Source organism: Hoplias malabaricus, chromosome 11 (genome assembly GCF_029633855.1).
Source record: "Hoplias malabaricus isolate fHopMal1 chromosome 11, fHopMal1.hap1, whole genome shotgun sequence".
In the NCBI taxonomy this organism is placed as follows: domain Eukaryota; kingdom Metazoa; phylum Chordata; class Actinopteri; order Characiformes; family Erythrinidae; genus Hoplias; species Hoplias malabaricus.
This window is the reverse complement of record NC_089810.1, coordinates 34412473-34435149: the sequence shown is the minus strand read 5'-3', so window position 1 is coordinate 34435149 and position 22677 is coordinate 34412473. Positions and strand designations below refer to the sequence as shown.

General features: G+C 37.8%; 2 protein-coding genes across 3 annotated transcripts in view; both read right to left on the bottom strand.

The window, feature by feature from the left end:
• pde8a (phosphodiesterase 8A) overlaps positions 1-6298 on the bottom strand; it is a 41165-nt gene extending 34867 nt beyond the window's left edge. The window contains exon 1 of the mRNA XM_066684967.1: positions 5043-6298. Within this exon, the coding sequence (XP_066541064.1) occupies positions 5043-5171 (129 nt within the window). The 5' untranslated portion in view covers positions 5172-6298. The remainder of the gene's footprint in view (positions 1-5042) is intronic.
• A 1628-nt stretch (positions 6299-7926) lies between these two features.
• Positions 7927-14845, bottom strand: gatm (glycine amidinotransferase (L-arginine:glycine amidinotransferase)). Of its 2 annotated transcripts, none has more exons than XM_066685297.1 (9): positions 14751-14845; positions 12801-12992; positions 12391-12586; positions 11667-11857; positions 11128-11265; positions 10805-10969; positions 9873-9936; positions 9651-9767; positions 7927-9170 (listed from the first exon to the last, which is right to left on the bottom strand). In XM_066685297.1, the coding sequence occupies exons 1-9, from the start codon at positions 14817-14819 to the stop codon at positions 9058-9060; spliced, it is 1245 nt and encodes a 414-aa protein (XP_066541394.1). In that variant the 5' UTR covers positions 14820-14845; the 3' UTR covers positions 7927-9057. The 2 variants fall into 2 exon arrangements, with proteins under 2 accessions (XP_066541394.1, XP_066541395.1); XM_066685298.1 differs by lacking the exon at positions 14751-14845 and adding an exon at positions 14663-14682.
• Positions 14846-22677: the final 7832 nt, after the last annotated feature.

Sequence of the window (22677 nt, the reverse complement as noted above, 5' to 3'; positions counted from 1 at the left end):
CAGCTGAGAGACGATATGATATAGCAAAATTATCAGCATTAAATACACACACACCATATTAATGTCATTCACACACACACACTCTTTCACTATGTTTTACTGTGTGTGTGTGGCCTTCAGATAAAATGTGGCCTTCTCTTAAAAAATGGTTTCAGTCTCATCTCACAGGACCTGAACCAGGACAGTATGTCTGTCAGTCAGTCTGTGTGTGTGTGTGTGTCTCTCTCTCTCTCTGTGTCTGTCTGTCTCTCTCTCTCTCTCTCTCTCTCTCTCTCTCTCTCTCTCTCTCTCTCTCTCTCTCTCTCTCTCTCTCTGTCTGCTGAAAGTTCTGAAATTTGAACATGACATTCTTTCTCTGTCTGTAAATCAGAGTGTGATTATTAGATTCTTCTTTTTTCTTCCTAAAGAAGCTGGAAGGTGCTCTAAGGTGTGTACTTTAAGTATACTTCCTGAAGGCCTGAGAAATGGAGAGAATCTTGGCTGAATCTACCTGGAATCCACAGAGAAGGCAATCCGAATCTGACAAATTTTTGCTGGGTGTTTGAACATTTTAAACCTTCAGTTTGTGAGCAAATCTCACCAATGAAATAATAGATTTAATACAACACTAACACTGTGTTAAATACAACAATCATGATGATAGTGCAATAAAATGTATGCATTTCATTTTTATGAATATACTATATCTGATTTTAGAGTCAGGTTCAATGTGAATAATATAGTGTTAATGACAACTTACACCAAGTGATTCACCAAAAATAACTAGAGCAGGGCCATGTAACACCAGTTACAAAACCATTACAGCAGCAGCTTACACACACACACACACCTTTCCTAATTCCCCCTAATGGCAGTGGGAAATCCAACCAAAAATCAGCCAATCAGTGGCAAGAAAAGTTACATATAAAGTAAGAGAATAAACAACTGAAACTGTTCTTTCTCCATAACACGCGCACGTGTGAGTGTGCACACACATACACACACACACACACACACACACACACACAAAGCCTGAGGGAATAACTGTGCAATGATGTGTGGAAACAATTAAACAGGTTTAATAACACACAGTCACCATATAATTAAAGTACAGTAAATAAACTCTCAATGACTGTGTTAGTAAGGCAGTCTCAGGTTTTCTGGTAATAAACCAAAGGTTTCCAGCTGATTAAGACAAACAAAACTGCACTGTCCAAAAGATAAACATAGCTGAAAATTGTGACCTAAAAACTGACAAATTTTTTCTGCCTCAAACTGTCCTGCACACCCCTCTTTAACGGGAATAAGTTAAAAAGAAATCCTTCTCTAAAATGTGGTAAATGTGGTCAAACATCAGCAGGGTGGCCAGCACCGTTTACTGTAATAACGTTCTGTAAGGAGTGTTTGGGGGGGGGGATGTCTGGTTCCATTCATCAACACTGTCAACTGCTCTAATGTAGTATTTCAAGAAAGAAAAACAAACAAAAAAAAATAGTGCCAAAGTCTAAAAGCCCACATCCAACATAAAGACACCATTTTCACCTTAAACACATGATGTCCACCTTATGAAGACCACATCCCCTTCCATACACACAAAACAGCAGCTTAGTTTCAGATCTTTCAGAAATTTCTGCATATTTTCACAGATATAGTGGTCCCCCTTATCTGCAGGGGATACATTCCAAGACCTCAGCACATCATTCCAAACTCTATGTTGAATATTGTCACTGTCCAAAGAAAAACATCTCCAAAATAGTAACTTTACAGGAGAAGGGAAAAAAAACCTTTTTCAAAAGTAATGTCTATGGTTCATGTCTAAGTCCATTCATCGTGAACTTTTCACATTTGTGTTCAAATGATGTAGTAAACTAATAATAATAATAATAATAATAATAATAATAATAATAGCAACTTACATGTTTTTCCTTGCTTTTCCCATAAATACCTATGACTAACTGCAGGTAGCGTGTACAGTGTGGATACACTGGACATACATTATTTATGCCCTAAGCAGAACAGCACAGGGTTTCTTTATACTCCTCAGAATGATTTGTGGGAAGTGAGGATTTGATGGGATTAAGCCGGATGAATATAAATATTAAAGGTGATGTTTACGGTTATGACAAGCTTTTTACGAAATTCACATGTTTTTTCATATTTGCTAGCTCTCCAGTCTGTTTGCGTAAAACCAGTCTAATGTGTTTACGAAGTCTCTGCACCAGTAAACGGGTAAAAAAAAAACTGTGTCTCGGTCCAGTATGCTAGGCTCACAGCAGCTAAAAACCATCTGGAATTTTTTAGACAACAGAGAGAACTCCAAACGTTGAAAAGCACTAACCCCAATGAGGATATTGCTCTATTATTGCGCCACAGATGGGTAATACTGACTTATTTATACTGCTTCCGATTAATTAAAGTGACAATATCTGCAGATTTGGGAGACTGCTAACTGCATGAAAGTAAATAGGCCAAAAGTACAAAACTAAAGAACTTGAGTTACAAATGAGTTTCAGTGGTAATTCCAACAGTCAAACTTTAAAGTTAAACTTTAGCCACCTGTTTTTATCTCAAACATACTGTTCCACCTTAAGAGACGTGGAGCTTCTGAACATAAACAAACCGGTGAAAACAGCAGTTCCCCACAATTGTAGATGTTGTCTTTTATCAGTCAAACACCACTCCAACGTGTCCCAAAGTTATGGATGGAGAGCCTTCACTCCAGAGAACACAGTTCCACAATGTTATGGTGGACTCGTGGCAAAAGGCTCATGCGTTTGTGCTTTAGCACATCTCCTTTCATCTCATGTTCTTCTATAAAGGTTATAAACACTGTCTAGAGATTATAGACTATTGTGGTCAGCAAATGGGGTTGATTTACTGTTGATTGACTGAAGCAGAATCACAGACAGTTCCGGGCAGTGTGTGTAACTGCAACTGAGTGTTCCTAGAAACACACTCATGAAAAATAAATAAATAAAAAATACACCATACATACTAACACATGCACACAAACACACACACATCCCATATGCAAATAATGTACACACTCCAAATAATGTGCACATACACTGTACCATAACTTTGGCACGGGTCACATTTTTGCCCAGTTAAATTATTCAGTAAATTAACAGTAACTGTGTGTTAAAAAAGGCCATTGACAGAGTCCTCTGACCAATCACAGAGCAGTTTAACAAGTCCTCCAACCAATCACTGACTGAGTCCAATAATCAATCACATAGAAGCTTGCTGAGTGATATGACCAATCAGAGCTCAAGATGAGTCTAGAGAGTGTGTGTAAATATTTTTACACAGAAATCTGAGAAACCCACTACAGTATATATATATATATATATATAATAAAAGTGATTTATCAGCAGATCCACAGTTTATTGTAGAACCTCTCTCTCTTTTTGTCTCACACACTGACACTCACACACACACACATTTCTGCAGAAATGTTCAAATGACAAAATGGATTTCTTTTGAAAGCACAGATTTTTATAAAATGTCACTGATTTCTGTCACAGAAAAATACAATTTAGATCCAGAACTCTGTATATGTATTCACAGGCTCTACATCACATCATTATATCACATCTACAACAGAACCATTACAACCGTTAGACATTTACTGCACTCTGATATTCCAAGTCCAATATAAAATCTTTTAACGGTTCAGCCATAATTAGAATTAAAAACCTGAATACGACAAACGGGACATATACAGGTGTTTACGCTGCATGTAACCATTTTCTAAATACATATGTGTCTCCAATACGGTCACGTTGGAGGAGAACGCAAAAATTGTTCTGCTTTTAATTAGAGAGGGGACAATATGTTATTATTGATAAGTGTTGTTATCAAATACACTTCTGAGTATACGCTGGATATGGTCAGTACTTAAAGAGCACTACCACCCCCATGCTTCTCTGCAGTGAACATAAAAACCTTCATTTTTCTTTTTCTTCAATATTATCGTTATTAATATGTAAAGCCTCCCATTCACGGCATTTTCAGCAGTTGTTCTATTATAAGAACGTATAATATAAAAAACATCACGTAAAGCAGTCTGAAACAAACACACAATCGTCCCTGCTTACGAAGATGTTGAGCAGCATAGTGAGGATAAAATTCAGTGGCAGTTTTAAGGTATAGCGTTCTGTCTGTGTTTTGCAAATCTATTACGTGTAAATACAATTATATAAATATTAAATCAGAATGTGTATACTTTCAATATTCTCATTATAGAGGAACTACACCCAAAGACATTTTCCACCATTAGCAGAATTTTTGTATTGATTTGTACTATTAAATTATTCCAGCCTAAAATAAAACATGGAAATATATTTATAACTGTAAAAATAACATGGTTATTGCGGTCAGTTCCACATCAGCAGAACAGCTTGGTTTCAACACTGTTGTATTGATGGATATTTGATAACAAATTGCAATGACACATAAGAATATGGAAGTCAGTAAGCCTGTATTCCCGCCTCCTGATGACCCGGTCCTCGTGCCGCAGTCGCACTGGAAGATAATGTCCACTAGCACTTTATCCTCATTGATTTACTTGTTGAATGGGATTTTATCTTTAATTTTTGAAATGCAACACATTACAACACAACAAATCCTTGACTCTGTCTGCTGCTTTCTTTGCAATGGCACCTGTCATGTCAAATAATTATTCAAAGTTAAAGAGACAGGTTGTATTAGTTATCCTTTAATCTTTATATTTATTAATCTTTGCTTTGTAAATGTTGCACTTTAATATGGCATTTTGTCTCTATATGATATACAGTTCCCGTCAATAGTATATATTTCTATGTATCTATCGATCTTGCTTTCACTCAAACCAGGTCAATTTTGGTGCATTTCTATTGGTCCATCTATCATAAAGTATTTGAGTAGCATATAATGCAGCAGCTGTGTTCAGAAGATGCAGGGAAATAAAGTTATGAAAAAAGGGAAGAAAATGATGATGTGTGAATTGTTTTGGGGACAAAGATGACACATGAATCCACATAGAGTCCATGGGACCCTCACACAAACACAGACACACTCACCTTGGTGCAGGGTTTGATGGGAAGGCCCTGGTGTGTGTTGCTCTGAGGTGGAGAGAGCGAGTCCTCTGCTTCTTTCCCGCTGTGATACACCACCCGATCCGAGATGTGGATGCTGGAGGCACAGCCCATGCTTCAACACACTCCTAAACTCTGTCTCTTCTTTATCAGCTCAGCTCAGGCCTCTCTCCGCGTCTCTTGGCCTTTAACTCTCAGCCTTCTTCAGATCCTGTGTTTCTACTCTATGCACTGAATGTGTAAGCTCAGTGTAAATGTTCAGGGAGATTAAACACAGAGAAATAACCCCCCCCCCCAGCCCCCGAAAAACACCGGGAAAAAGATCTCCAAGTCTCCTTTGGGCCTTGTGTGAGGAAAATGCATGAGTGTGCGTATGTGTGTGTGTGTGTGATGTGTTATCATTTAGCCCCATCCATCTCTTCTTCTTCTTCTTCTTCTTCTTTCCTTCTTCTCTCCCACCACTTCTCCATCACTGTACCTCCATTTCTCCAGACCTCTGACCCCACTGTTAGAGTTTTTATTTCTCAGGCTTTACACAAATCCATGGCCGTAAACACATCACACACACACACACACACATTTAAACACACAAGAAAACCAAAAACTATAAGAAGAGAAAAAGTGTCTGGTGCTCTTTTCAAGTCTCATCAACAGGCTGTAATATTCCTGATGCATAGTGGTTCCTCCAGCCTAAAGAAGGTAGGGGGGGCTTCAGTATCCAGCACGAGCTTAATCCCCAACACACACTCCATTGACACAGCCACACACACACAAACACTAAACATTCAGAATAATCACACAGATCCTCCAAATTCTCAGAGACAACAACAAAAAGACTGCCAGAAAATAAAAGCAGCAGAATAAGGTGTGCGATCCTCCACCAGGGTAACCCCCCCCCAACTCCAGAATCCCCCAAAAACAGCAAATCCCTCAAAACCCTGTCTCTGAGGAGCTCCCGAAATCCGAATGCTGAAAAAACACGCAAAAAACAAAAACAACAGCAGAGAAAAAAAAGGAAAACGAGGAACCCACAAAACAAATCCTATCGGCCCTTTAAGTTTGTGTCGATCCCGAGGAGAACGGCGTCGCGCGCCTCCGTCGCTTCACGAGGCGTTTTCTCCCTTAGTGTGTCTGAGCGTGTGTACATATTGAATAAAATAAGACCGTAAATCCATAAATACAGCAAGGAGTTTTTCTTTTTCTTTTGCGCTCTTTCTCTCTCTCTCTCTCTCTCGCTCTCTCTCTCTCTCTGACAGCGGCGGATCCAATAAAAGCGGCGAGGATTTGACCTCCAGCCTCTGCTGACGTCAATGCAAATGAGCCGCGCGGGGGGCGGAGCGAGCTGGGAGGAAACCAAGAAACACACCCGTATTCGAGCAGAGGAACAGAACATACCCGCTTTCTGACAAACACACACCGCTTGTCCTACACAAAACCAACCCGTATTCCGTTCGTTGTCTGAAACCTACCCGTATTTAATCCTTGGTCAAAAAACCCACCAGTATTTCGTTCTTGGTCTAAAACACACCCGCATTCTGTTTTTGGTGTAAACCCACCTATATTCAGCTGTTGGTTTAAAACACGCCTGTGTTCCTTTCTTGGTCTAAAACACACCCGTATTCTGTTCGAAAACCTGTACAGTTCAGTGGCTGAAACACGCCTGAATTACCTTTGAGGAACTAAAAGCATCAGTTGTCCGCCAACACCATTTTCATACATATTTTCCATTTTCTGACTGGTTTTGAACAAATATTAAGAATTCAATTCATACTTGGTACAAAACTCACCCATATCTTCGACCCACAAAAAACACACCAGTTTAATACACATAAATCACCTGCACTTCGCCAAAACCCCCTACTCGAATTCTGTTAAAAAGCCCCTATTCTGTAAAAAACCCAACTACACCTGTAATCCGACAAGTGCCGCCTTCAAGTGACGCGATTGGTTGGTTCTGTCTTGAGTTTCTGTGGCCTGATTGGCTGACAGCTCACACGCACGCGCAGGTTTCACAGTTATCCGAGCGCTGTTTGTGAGAACGCGTTATAGCTGGAGCTCAGCGGACATTTAATATATATGTAAATACAATTATTTATATTTTATATTTTAGACAGTTAGGACTCGACAGTATGTTAACCAAACACACACACACACACACACACAAGTAGTGTCGGGGAAATGAGTAATAATAATTTAACTGCTAATAATTCTATACAAATGGTCTAAACTAAAAAAAAAAATCAGGCAAACTTAAGAGCTCAATTACGGTTATTTATCTTGACGGTGAGACGTTTCTGCATTTTTTTTATCTAGCCGGCCTGCGTTCGTGAGGTTTAATGGTGTATAGCGCCACCTGGTGCTTGTTCTAGGCTCTTGCAGGCGTGTAAGAATGTATATCAGTCACTAAGTCCGTGACTCAGAAAACTTTGAATCTCAAAGTACTCTGATTAGCCGTGTCAGTTCTGACGGTGTGGAAGTCAGTTTAGTTTAGTCTTAATTTGATTTTTAAGCCGCTATGAATCTCAGTATGCCACACTGGTTTGTAGATCATTTGGCCACCAGAGGGCAGCACATTCCGCTGAAATTATTAGGATTTAAATATTCTCCACTAGTGTCCTGTGGTGAATTTATGAAGACTGATGATTATCATTTAATCATTAAAACCTGTCATATTTTATTGAATATAAGTTTTAATATAATTAGAGAGAAGCTGCATTGTGTCTGAAAGCAGTAAAACAATACAACTGCAAATATAGTGTACAACTGTGTATAAAGTAGATAAAGCAGTACAAAATTCTGATTATTTTATGCATTCTTGTGTGATTTTATATTGTAGTAATAATAGTAAATTTAGAGGATGAGTAAAAACCATCTGCATTTTCAGTGGACACCAATAGATGGGGCATTTTTATTGGTCCTTTTATAGTGAAATTTCAACACAGCAGCTGTCCTTCGCACTATGTGAAAACTGACAAAAATGGATTTACATGTTTATCTTTGGAGATGTAATTTAAAAGTTATTTTTAAACAGTTATCCCTTTGTCAATTTAAATAATTGTAAATTAATCAAAAAACATGTTTTTTTTTCTCAGTCATTTTTTAAAATTTTATTTTCACATCATGCAAAGGTACATTTTCCCTGAATATGTTTCTTATAGAATTGTCATGCTTTGACTTCATACATATTGCTACACTTCCCTAGCTTTAGGGGTCAGTTCTGCCACTCACCAGCAGGGTGACCACTTTGAAAGCACTGAAATGTTCCCAAAATTAAAAGAAAAACAAAACAAAACAATAACACATTAAAATGTGAAAATATAAGCAGCGAAGCAGTGAAGCGGCAACAGAAAAACTTCAAATCTTACCAAAAGTTCACTATTGAACAGAAACAGCTACGTCAGCAGGAGACATAGGAAAAGAGCCCGAAAATTGTACGAAAAACGGTATTCATGACATACATATATATATTTACAGTTTGGTTCACATTTATAAATATATTCTAGCTAAGAAATCAAATGTGTAATGACCTATGACAATGACTGATAAAGAATGTAAAAAATTCATGGGAGAATTTTGCTCCTTATGAAATAAAACAATTGTAAATAATCGTTGATCGAAATAGGAGGTAGAGACTGTTTGTCTGTTCCTGGTCTTGTCTGTTTTCTTGGTGACGTGGAGGAGCAGGGGGATTATTAAGGGACGGTGCTGCATTCCTACAATAATTAATTTGCAAATGTATTAAATACATTGCAGTAGTTGGTTATTAACATTTAGACGTAGCCGGTCAGAAGAGAGCAGTTGTTATTGAGGCACCAGACTTCGGCACTGTTTCTGTCGTTTCTGTTTTTTGTTTTTCTGTTTGTTGTTTGGCAGAAGCTCTTTAGCACAGCAGTAAAATCCCAGAACATGCAGCGGAGCGGATCATAAGTAACTGGATGTCCAGTGTGAATGCTCATCGCTGTGAGAGTTAAACTCAATAAGAACTGCCGTGTTCTGGCGGCTAGTGGAAGTAAGACTGCAGTGTTCCATGGCGACGGATGTCGGTGGTCCAGCAGTGGAAGCCCCCTCCGAGAGAGTTAGCGTGACGGATGCTCACCTTTATTGTCTTTATCCCTGTTTAATACACAAAATGTCAGTGCAAATCCTCATACTCATTATTATATCTGTCTTAATAAACACTTTAATGCATTTCATTATAAAAATCAAACCTGATCTAAACAAATTTTAGTAGACATCACATATTATGAGTCAATTCAGTTGGTTTAGCCTGCACCCGCTGTGAACACAGACATTGAGATGCTATGTAAGAGATGCTCATATGCCAAATGTCACTATGCACAATGCCAAGTGTCTACTTTTGCCCATAAAAGGTACTAGTTGAAGTAGCTGAAAAAAGCTTTCATGTGTTTGGAACTGAACTATGAATCAGACTTTGCAGAGAATGAGATATTTGCAGTTCCATCTTGGGCAGGCACCACAGTGTAATATCTGTATCTTTTATGGTGGAACTTCAGTTTGAGGAACTCTGAGTTATTTAAAGAGTCAGTATAGAAATATTTAAACTCAGATACTGCAAAATCAAACATCACTCACCAAGGTTTTCAAACATTTTCTGGATGCTTGTCTCATTGGCGTCCACCATGACACGCTTCTCATCTAACATCAGAACGTTCATGGACAGCCATTTGGATGACATCCAGAGAGGGTGGTCTATAGAGAAATAAAATGCAGTTTAAGTACATAGACATATAAGGTACAGAAAATAATGGAGAAAAAATAATGATGTGTAAATGTGATGCAATAACTCAAACTGACTGTCTGGAATTAATGGAGTTGGAGGTTTCACCACGCTCCAGCCTGCTTTCTTAAACATCTCAATCTGGAAAAAAAAAGAAGCAAAAAAACAGGCAATTTTACCACATTACATCATTCAGACACAGGAATGAGTTTATGGGCGGGCTCAGAGGAAGCTGCACACCCAGTGCAACAAAACAAATAAAATGGAACAAGTAACATTGTAAGGTGCGGCACAATGATGCAGCAGGTAGTGTCGCAGAACCCACGACATCTGGAGGTCGTGGGTTCAAGTCCTGTTCTGGGTGACTTTGAGGAGTTTGGTGTGTTCTCCCTGTGTCTGTGTGGGTTTCCTCCAGGTGCTCCCATTTCCTCCCACAGTCCAAAAACACATGTTGGTAGGTGGATTTAGGTTGGTAAGTGTCTATAGGTGTGAACGTGAGTGTGTGTGTGTGTCGCCCTGTGAAGGCCTGGCGCCCCCTCCAGAGTGTGTTACTGCCTTGCGCCCAATGATTCCAGGTAGGCTCCGGACCCACTGTGACCCTGCACTGGATAAGCGCTTACAGATAATGAAAGAATGACAGTAATATCATTGTCCATCAGTCATTCTGTAATGCTCCTTATATCAGTCTCTGTAAAACATTTCATCATTCAGTCACTGAGTAACATTATATCATTCAGTCATTCTTTACCAGTCCATCAGTCAGTCATTGTGTAACAGTCAATCAGTTAGTCATTTTGTAATTTTGGCAACAATAACCCACTGTTAATAACAGGGTCATTCTCTTATGTTTCAGTTTCTCCTGTCTAACATTATGTGTGTGTGTGCATGTATGTGTGTTTTTGTGTGCGCGTATGTATGTTTTTGTGTGCGGGTATGTTTGTGTGTGTGTGTGTGTGTGTGTGTGTGTGTGTGTGTGTGCACGCATGTTTGAGTGCGTGTGTGTGTTTACCTGTCTACAGGGTCTGTCTGGATTGGACAGTACCAGGCCTGGCCCAATGATGTTAAAAGTGGCATCGATGTGCATGGGGTTTGGGTCTTTGAAGGAAATTATGTGAACTTTATAGTTTGGTGCCAAGTGACGACGCATCCACTCGATCCCCATAAAATTAGTCACCTGTAACCATGGAAACAGCAATAATGACAAATTAAAACGCAAATCCAATAGTGTATATAGGTGTGTATGTAGACAGGTGTGACAGGTGTGTACATAATACATAACAGTTATACATGTGTGTTTTTAGTTGTGTTTTTGCAGGTGTGTGTGTGTTTTACCTGACTCCTCTGGACAAATATGTCAGTTCCTGCTCTGATGAAGTCTGCAGCATCGAAGCAGGGCTCGTGTTCAGTCGTCACAAATTTACCTTCAGCAGCAAGTTTGTGTCTGTCCTCCACTGTACGGATTGGGTAATCCTACACACGCACACACACACACAGTAAATATGGAAGGCCATGGCTGTAAATTCCACATGCAGTTTCTCAGTCTGCCATCAGGGAGAGACCTGATGCAGATAGCCAGTGTAGGGGTAATTTGAGATCACAGCCACATAACCATAAATCTTTTGTGTTTTGTAAATATAGGTGTATTCCATATTTAATGCCTGCAATATATTCTAACATGTTGGTAAAGGATAATTTATACCACATTTATCACTTTCCTCTTTTTTCAAAATGTAATAATAAAAATAAAAAAATTAAGAATTCAGCTGAAGTTTGCAAAAAAAAAATCTGCAATCTGTTGATCTTTACATACAGCAATGAGCCTCTGAAATGTTTGATGATAACATTTCTGTAGCCACACAGTGTGTGTGTACCTGGTCATACAGAGCGTCACTCATGGTGGGTTTAGGGGCAGTGGTCCACTTGGCTCCTTTGCTGAAGTACTCTTTGATGAGGGGTCTGTATGCCCTGTACTCAAAGAATCGGGCTCTCCATGCCATGGGTGCCTCGATGATCTCATTACCCACCACCAGCAGGATGTCTCTTGGCATCGCTGCATACATACCTACACACACATACACACAAACACAAACAAAACACACAAACAAACACAGGGCATGTTGCAGATGTTCTTTTCCAGAATGGCATACAGTTATAAGGTGAATATAATGTGAGGAATCTTGTCCAAGGGACCCTTATTGCTATTGCATGTTAAGGATATCTGAGCTGGGAATCAAACACTGCTCTCCTGCTCTACTGTTTTTATCTAAATACATATTTTGATATTGGTTTAGGACATAATATTCATTTACACATTACAGTGTAAACTGGAGTGGGATTTTTATTATGCACCTTCTGTTTGGATGGGCAGTGAGACCCCCAACACAACACTATAATATTGTGCTTCCTTTGTCAATTTAATATATAATAAACAAGAAATACTTGCATATAAAACGTTAATAATGGTTACCAGTTTGAATTCACTGACTTGACAGAGTCCTCAGATCACTTACAGATTAGTTAGTTTTCTTTTACAATTCTGTGTAAATGGTCTGTTCTATGAAGGATGTTTTGTTGATCTTTTTTATTTCCGCTCACCTGTGGAGGCAAAGTCAGGTGTTTTGTACTCCATTGACCAGTCGATTGGCTCAGGTCTGCGGACAGTAACACCCTCGAGGCGCAGGATGTTGCACATCTCCTCAATCTCCGCCACTGCCTTCTTCAGGTGGTCCTCCGGAAATGACTGACCTCCGAACTTCTGATAGAATGGCCAGTACTTTTCATAAGTGTTTGCCTGAGGAAAGAGAAAATTAACATAATTTTACACATCCGGAAAAGGAATAAACATCAGCTGTGGCCTTTGGCTAAATCAGGGGAAAGGTTTATTGCTCTGAGGTTTATTACTCAGATATTGCTTTAAAAGCTTTAAAAGATTATGTCTCAACCTTGACCTCGACCTCGATCTGACCTGTGATTTTAACTGCATGTGTGTTTGGGTGTGTCCTGACCTTGACCTCAACAGTGAATGGTGGAACTCTGGCATTTTCAGCTCGACCCACGATCACCTCCTCGAGTGGGTCCCACTCATTAAAGGAAGAGACTGGACAGTCCTCGGCCTCATCATGCAGAACTGGAACTGCTGCTGCTGAGCTGGAATTACGGAAAATACCCTGAAACGCACCACTAACTGAGCGGGAGATCTGCATAGAGGATAGAAAAAAAGAGAGAGAGAGAATTAAATACTCCAGGAGTGAATAGGTAATGGAGTCAATGCACAGATGTACTGATAAAATAATGTTTAAACAAATCATAGAATAAGTAAAATAATGAGTAAATTGATGACTGCATGAATGATGAAGTGCATGAACAAATGTATTTTTTATTTACGAATGCACAGAAATCCCAAACACTGCATTAAAAGAAACATATATGACGTGTTATAATAAAGGTATATTTGTATAAAACAATGCAAAGGGGTATTATTACGCTGATACAGTAAAATATGAATGAATATAATGGAATGAATGGATAAATTAATGCAGGCATAAATAAATATTTACTGGATGCAGTAATGCTTGAATTAATCTTAATAGGAAACGATTAATGAATACATTTCTGTATAAATGAGCCCCTGATGAATGAGTGATTGCCAGGTGAATGTGTAACACGTCATTACACAACTGCAGAAAAACCAAGATCAGTGAGCTCAAAAAAAATATCCAGGGTTCATGTTAACGTAAGATAAAGAGGATCCAATCAATGAGCGAAAACTTTGGAGCCAATCAGATCTCAGCATGTGGGTTTTTTATTATTATTATTGGAATATTGTGTTTCAGTAGAAATTATTTTTAAGAGAATAGAACAGATGGAGTAAAGATAAGTAAAGACTGCTTTAGGTCTCATGATCATAAATGAGACCGTTATAAAATACTCCCTGTAAGGCAGTACTTTTCTTTATTGTACATTACTGAACTTTAGAGTACATCCCTGTATTGGGTTAAATAGAGCACGTTAGCAAACATTCTTAAAAAAGTGTCCAATTGTGCACCTACTATAATGTACTTTAATAGGTACAGCAGCCTAATTAAAACAGCAAGTATGATATTTAAGTAGGCGAAAGCACCATAATCAGAAAATGGTTCCCAAGAGGAGTGTAAGCAGGTTTTGTTTACAGCCTAAATCCCTGTATGACGGTAAAAAAAATAAAGTTTTTTTGATAAAATTTTCATCAATTATTTAAAAAAATCATTTATTTATTTATTTTCACCATGTACAGTTTTGGAACAGTCAAGCAAAAAATAACAGTACGCTAAAATTGTATTATGCACCCGGAAAAAAAAGGAATTTTGAAAAACATATTCTTTAATTGTATGCGCATGCGCAGAAAGTCAATGCATCGTTAAATCGCACATATCGGCAGGCAGCACATCTCGTCAGAACACCTCCGGTTGTAACGGTTTATAGAGTGAGACAACATTGTTCACTGTTTCCAAGCTGTGATTAGTGAAGAAAAAAAAGCTGAAACACGCAGTCAAAAACAAACCTCTTAGGTAACGAGACTGAACGTGTTTCCAAGCACTGGGATCATTCTTACAGTCCATCATTAATTTTCCACACTATGTAGAAAGAGCTAAAATGAAAAACGATAAAACCGAGAGCCACTGTATGTTTCCTCTAGGGCCACAGTGAAGCTTCTCATGTCCTCCAGCATCTCTCAGCACAGGAAGTGTGTACCACTCTTTTCTTCTCTTTGTGGATCACTCTGCTTTAAAATAAAAGCTAAGCTCCAGAATATAAGCTACCACTCATTCACAAATCGGTACAAAACACTCATACACACAACAACACACGCACACAGCTACACACGCACCATTACAGTGTAAGCAGAGAAGAGGATTAGAAATTGAGGGAACACAATTTTTGTGTAAAATGCTATAGGTGAGTAGCCTATACTATACCAAGTTTCCGATGAGGTGGGCTGCCTCCGCCCCCCGGCTACCCCCTCTCAGACAGCGCACACGCAGCATTCTTTCTCTCTCTCTGTCTCACACACACACACGCACCGCGCCGCTCACACACTCACTTTATATACAAGACTCACAGGGCCAAAAAAAAAAGAGCCATGAAAACTGAACCCTTACAGCAGCACATTTTTATCAACCCCCTCCTTCTATATACGGGTCATTGATATGACATGCAAATTCTTGTGTCTGAGTGCATTACTTGGGTTTAAAACTATGGTAAATGATTCATACCATATATCATTTTTTTCAATAAAACCTATATTATTTGATCATATTTTAAGTATATAATATATTTATAACTTTTACAAAGTTTTTGCATCTCAAACACCCAAAATGTCAGGTGGCACAACCGTCCGAGCAAATTAACATATTAAAAGTTTTAAACATAATATATAAATAATAAAAAAAATTCTAAATAAATGTGAGGGCATATTTATATACTGGAGACCTTTCAAATAAACACAATTTTAAAACATCATTAGATCTTGAGATGTTCAGAAAATTATTCAATACTCAATTATTAAATATTTAACACTACTGAAATGTCAGGGTGGCACAACCAAAGTCAACAACTTTTATTGTGAATTGGAGAGAGACAAAAGTAAACAGGATATTGCATCATTCAGAGGACCCCACGACCCCGCCCTCCCAATTGACTTTCACTGATGTTTGATAAGGTTTGTAAATCTCTCTTAAATACTGATAAAAATAGCCCATTTCAGTTCATAGTCAGACTTGTACATTTTACATGTCAGGTGGTACAACCAATGTACAACCAGGAAAAATTTATTTTAAAATAAAGTTTTTGATTCTATAAAATAATTCAATGTATAAACTTTCTAGCATATTCAAAAGGTTATTTAGGTGTCCAAGTAGTAGCCTGTTTAATTTGAAATTATAAGCAAAAGTCAGGTGGCACAACCACAGGTAATGTCACTATTGAAAATTATATTATTTCATTGTTTATATAATAAATATTTATTAGTTGTAAATTAAAACATGATATACAGTTTAAATACCCTTTAAATAACATTTTCAGTTTAGAGTTTTTCATGTTTTTATAGTTATCAAAGGAAAAAGAAAGAAGGAAAAATGATGAAGCCCCCAATCAGACAGCTGTCCAGAGCAGAACAGAACATAAAAAAAAAAAAATCCTGCAAGAAAACGAAATGGTTCTCCATGTTGATTTTTCGGAAAACTTTGCCTGCAAACTTAACGGTGAGGTACAGGCATTTCACTTTGGAGGGAGTCAGTAGCAGGCAAACTGTCCACACCTGTGTAGACTACACAACAGTATTATGCCAGCATAAGCATTATGAGAGCTGTGTGGGCCCATCTTGAACCAGTGATACAAGATGTATTGGATAGTCAGACCCCACAAGCTACTACTCTCCATATGATGAGTGACAGACCTGTCACTCAATACCGCAGCATAGCACCATCCCCTTCCTTTCAGGAATCACTCAGGTCACTTGGTACATTTCTGAAAGATCCCATGGGAAAGGTGCCCCTGATGGGGTTGTGGGTGCTCCTAAAAGGATTACTGACTCTGCTGTCAACAAGGGAGCAGACATCCAAAATTTTTAACAACATTTGTTTAATAGAGAGATCGGCACTGAGTGAAATAAAGCTCTCCTGGGTGAGTGAGGAGGATATCAGAAGGCTTAATGAGGCTGTTCCTGATGTTATGCCTCCTATAAAGGAAACTCTAGCAGTACACCAGGTGATCTCATCAGAACCAGGAAAAATATTGCACAGAGAACTCTCCTGTTTCTGTAGCAGACTGCATATTTGCTAATGCCATAACACCACTATGGTCAGCTTCAAAACAAAGAGTACTTTTGTGTACTTGGTGAAATATGAAGGCCAGTCATGCGAGGACAGGTTCTTCAGGTGAGTGGTGAGGAGATTGAAGTCAGCAGTTGGGCAACAAAAATGTGTTTTCATGGCCTCATCCAGCTGATGAGATATTTTACTACTTAACTGATGTTCTCCAAGTGATATCAGAACCAGAGCCTCTTAGTTCACAGCACTCACGGCTTACCGATGCAGTCTGGGACCGCTTTAGTAAACACACCTGAAAAAACAAGCTATTAGCTTTCTACGAGTGTTGAACATTTCAGAATGTTGTTCAGTCAATCCCCTTTTTTAATCTAGTGCTGCTTGTTACTTAACTTGTGTTGCAATCCTACCCCTATTCAAATGGATTCTTTTAAATTTAGTGACTACTTTGGATTCATGAATTTAGATACTTGAATTTCAGTGAATGTACGTTTTTAATCAAAATTAACCGACATTTTACAAATGAAACTTTATTGTTGTTTGTTGTTAAATCACTACACATTTTTATCTTGAGTGTAAGTTCCATACTGTAATCCTGTTACTATTAATGTTTTAAATTCACTAACTACTTGATGCATATATATATTTTACTGGATCTAAGCAGAGATGTTTTTCATTAAATATGACTGTAGCTCAGCTGTTCAGCTACAATTCACTTATCAATCTTAACCATTGTAGCCTATTCAGATTCAGATTGAATGTGAAGTTTGTCGTTTTTAGGCATGTGATGTTGCCCACAATTATCAGTTTAGTACTGTTAAATGAACAGTTATCCAGTTTTAACATTTGTTTACTGACATCTGTTACTTCTGACCTAAATAAAAAAAATAGTTTTTTAAATGTGAAATACATACAGTTTCTCAACATATGTCGTGTCATTTGGAGTCTTCTCAGGCAGCGCGACTATATCGTCAGGTGGTGCGACCAGGTAAATTTGTAGTTTAAAAAAATAAATAATAAATGGTTGGAAACTGTGATGTACATAACTACTGCATAACCCAGTATTAATTTTCATATTTGTATAGTCTCTTTTCAAATGTAAAGTTAGATTTTAATAAAACACAGTAATCAGCTCCAAGAAAACAATAATCATAAGTAATTGTTAATACACAGTTAATCTACAAAACAATTGTGTGAGGGCCACTGTAGACACTCTCAAGTCACTCACAAAAAGTTCACATAGAACAAAAACAAGGGAAGTATATTTTCTAAAAAATTAATCTTCGGTTGCACCACCTAATGTTTTTTTTGGGTGGCGAAGTTAAAAATACAGTGAAAAAATGTAAATAAAACAGTTTATATGTTGTGCAATACATATGACTCATGACAATGCAATATGAATTAAATATTTATTATATCAACTTTTAAGCAATACTTTAAAAAATGTTTTTTCTAAAATCCTATTTTGTCAATGACCCATACACACACACACACACACACATACATGCATGCACAGGGATGATGTGAACATGTGCATTCTGATTTAAAAATCACTCTTTCATTAATCTCTACAGAAATCCCCTTAGTGCATTTCCTTCCGTAATGAATCCCAAACTAATTGTACAGTAATCAATCATATCGCTGACTGTATTCACTGTAAAACACATCAGCCATCAGTTGTAAGGCCAAAGTGCAGGGTTTTTCAAAGACAAGGTCCAAAACCCCTGAAGGTGTAGAAGTAAGTATATCTTTTACAGTTCTATAAGATTACACTGAGTTACGAAATCACTCATAACTCATCTTCAGAAAGGGGAAAAACTTGACTGAAAAACATATATTCTGTGCATAAATAATGAATAAGATACCGTGACATTAAATTTAGTCACTTCAGCACTTACATAGGGTCTCCATCAATTCAGGCATTTAACCTTTAGTAAAGTTTTATATGCTTCTTTAAGTTACTTCATGTGATGAGATTAGCTGGAGACAATGATGATATAATCAATGAGCATATGACAACAGAGTGATTGACTGACTGACTGGCTTCATTGCACGTTAACCAAGAGCTGTTCTTTATACCCTAGATGTATCATGCCTTAAAAATAAGCAATCAGTCATGGCTGAGAATTGCTGCTTTGAAACTTCAGTGTGGATCCAGACAGCCTCACATTCTTATCAAATAAATGTAAGGAACCAAGCCTGTCACCTTGCAAGTGCAGGTGAGCTTGCCTCTACAATGTTAATTCCAAATACTCACACACACTCACTGACTTTCACGTTCACAACTCCTGATAACTGGGTTTGACTAGTCCTTTACTTTACAGCAGTGCAAATGCAGGTGAAGACAGTAAGTTATCGATTATTATACTTATACTTTTTTTTTTTCTCCCTAAATCTGCATCCCCTAGTCACAGAAGACTATGCAAGTTCATTTGAGTTTGTGTGAGTTCAATGTGCTTGCTTCAGTTCAGCAGAAACTCTCAGTTCACATAACATACGATCACGTCATGTGATGACCATTTATACAATCCCCATAAAAAGTCTGCCGATGTCAGGCAGTGCCTGATAACCTGCATTTTAAAAATTATCTGTTCAGACTTAAAAAGGTGTGAATACCCAAGGTTTTAATCAACCTTGAGCTGTTCAGTAATCTTATAAGCCAACAGACTATTTTAGAATGGTGTACTTTCCCAGCTTCATCAGCCTTGTATCTCAAGTGCAAAACTACACTAGGAAACTTAAGAATCTGAACTTGTATCTGATCAAATAGAGTTGAAGAAAGCAGAGAAACTTGAGAAAACAGAACCTGAAATTTCACAAATGCAAACTTTCAAGCTTATAATTTTATTTAAACATATTGAAAATATTGATATGAAACCTTGAAAAAAGTCAGGTGTGTGTACGTGTAGCTATATAGAGGTGTGTTTTTGAGTGTGTGCATATGTGTAACCCCGCACAGACCCCATATCGCTTCCTGTATGTCTTATCTTCTTCTGTGACCTTGAGGCTGAATAAAGTGTGTGAAAAGCACGTCTTGTGTAGAACTTGCCTCTCCGGCAGAACAAGGGAGCCCAGATTGGGCTGATACACAATCAAGGAATCCTGTTTCCAATAGTTTGATCTATTTCATAAGCATATCAACAGTGTCAAAACAAAACCTCATATCACAAACATACAAAACACACTTATAGAAAAGTTAGGACACTGTCAAAATGTAAAAATAAAAACTTCACAAATGCAATGATGTGCATTTCAAATGATTTCAAATGCTGAAACTGAACTTTAGAAAAATATATATGCCCATTTTTAATTTTGATGTCAGCAAACTTTAATTAAAAAAAACCCTGAATAACTAGAAATAACCTGGTCTCTTTGCCTAAGGTTTAATATTATTTAAGATGGCTTCCTCTGGTCTAAAGAGGAGAGGGAGCTAGTTATAAACTCACAATCAAAAGCCAGCATCTGTAATGTTATGAGGGGTACATTGGTGCACATGGCATGTTTGATTTGCACATCTGTAAAGGCACTGCAAATTCTGAATTATACAGGTTTGAAGCAACATGTAAACATCCAAACAATGTATTTTTCCGGTAAGTCCTTGCTTATTTCAGTAAGACAAAGCCAATTCACACTCTGCATTTATTAAAACAGCATGTTCCTTAGTAAAAGAATCCAGGAGCTAAACTAGTCCAGACCTGTCACCCACTAAAAGCAACTGGTGGTTTATGAAACAAATGACACTATCACGGAGACTGAAATCCTGCAAAAAAAGCAAGAATGGGAAAACATTTCACTTTCAGAGCTACAGCAATTAAAAATCTTGGAGACAACACATAATTATTATAATTATAATTATTATTATAATATTATATTATTATAATTATTATCCTTCAGTTTCTTTCCAAGGGCCACTCTGGTTTTGTGGGAAGCCCTTTGTACTGTTATTGTCATTATTTTGTGTGTATATAGCTGTAGCTTAGTCAGCCTGATGTATAGAGAGTGTGAGATATGAACCTTCCAGCGTGTGTCCGGCGTGGTCAGTAGGCTTGAGGTTAAAGTCTTATTGATATAAACAGAGTTTATGAACAACAGAGACAGCTGCACTGACCCAATAAAATTAATAAAATAAATATTACTGATAAAAAGCAGCTGAATCAGCAGAGAACCTGGGGTGAATCCATTGGCCATAGGTCACAGAAAACTGGGTCACAAAACAACACAAAGACAAAAAAACATTTTTAAGTTCATATTTTCAAAAGAAACTAAAAAAATGAAGTACTTTTAAAGAGTTCATAATCATTGTTTATTTAATCAGCTCCACTGAACACATATGTGCTCTTTGCAGTTACAGGCTGTTGTCCAGCTGTGGCTCTGCATACTTTGTTTATAGTATTTCCTTCATTGAAAAGACCACCACAGAGCAGTGGTGGACAGTTACGAAGTAAAAGTAATTCGTTACTGTACTTAAGTGTTTGCAATTTGGGCGACATTTTACTTTAACTTCACTACATTTCAAAGTCAAATACCTTACTTTTTACTCCACTACATTATGAAAATGTGTGAATAAAACCGTAACGTGTTTGGACAAATCTGCGGTCCGCGCGACACACAGCGACTCCATTGCTAGGAGACGAACAGTCTCCGCGCTAAAACAAGTGAAAATGTTTCTCCGCCTAAAACCAATAACACCAAAGGCAGGCTTTGTTCTTAATCATCTATTGTGTGGATTTTAGACGGTAAGTAATCACGTTCAGGTCTTAGAACCGTTATGAATTAACAAAATGATTGGACCGTTTAGTATGTGGCTGTATTTGAGTCAGTAACTGCTGTTCATTCATAAACAAGGTTTACGGAGATGTCACCGAGGGTGAGAGTCAATTGGAGGTTTAAACACAATACGTAAAGCGAGGTCAAAACCAGAAGAAACATTCCAAAACTCCAAAATCAGTACAGAGACATAAACAAGTCCAAAAGCCAAAAACGAATATCAGACAAGAAGTCAGAATAACAAAATCGCAAAAAAAGTTTCAGAATTGCAGACATCACTCAACTCAACTATGCAGACAATACAGATAGCTTGAAAGAACACTCTGTAATATTTTTACATTAAAATTTTACAGCTTAAAAATCATTGTGATATTTCACTGACCTGTGACAGGGAGAGTAGAGCTTCTGTCGTTGCTACTCTGGGCTCAGCACTGCAGAAACTGCACTATGTAACTTTTGGAGGAGAGTAGGAAACAACCTTTCCTTCCCCTCCCTACCAATTTTAGCACAGTGCTGTAAAAGTTAATTACAACCCAAATCTTTCCTAGTGTCCCTAAATTAGTAAAAAAAACTATGTTATGTACAAGTGTCCTATGTCATTTATAATTGTTAATTTGGCTTGTCAAAGCCATATTAGTGTTCTTCGAAATCTTATTATTCTTATTCTTATTATTCTTATTCTTATTCTTCTTATTCTATTCGCAAAATGTAAAATGCTACTCCTCCTAGTTTATACTTGCAACTGTATCACTCTGCATTTACACCACCAAACCACTAGGGCCACATTTCAACATCATCTTCAACCCTGTGTAGTACACAATGTAGTGGTGGAGTAGTATTAGATTTACAAATCTTTAAAGTACACCTTTTAGGGAGTGTAGTGTAGAGGAGTTAATATTTCTGGACATCTTGACTTGAGCAACTTGAACCATGTTCATCCGTCGTCTGCGTAGACGAGATGAGTTAAATTTCTGGAGAGGTGCACATCAAGCCGCGCCATTTATGGCATAGGTTCAACACAGAATCTTAAATTGGGCTTAATCCTCTGGAGACAGCAACCTCTGTTGGTTTTGAGGGGCAGCGCCTTGGGTGTATGCAATAGTTGATATAACATCATTCATTGTATTTAATCTTTGGCCATTTCTGCTGTGTTCATTGTCAGAAAATTAATGACAATCTGTTCAAAGACGGGGGAACCAAGAGCGACAGTCTTTTCACCTAAGTTAAGTATGAGTCTTGTTTTAAAACGTATAAAAGAACATTAGAGCCATAATACGTCATGGTACTTTTACATTCAGTACTTAAGAACATT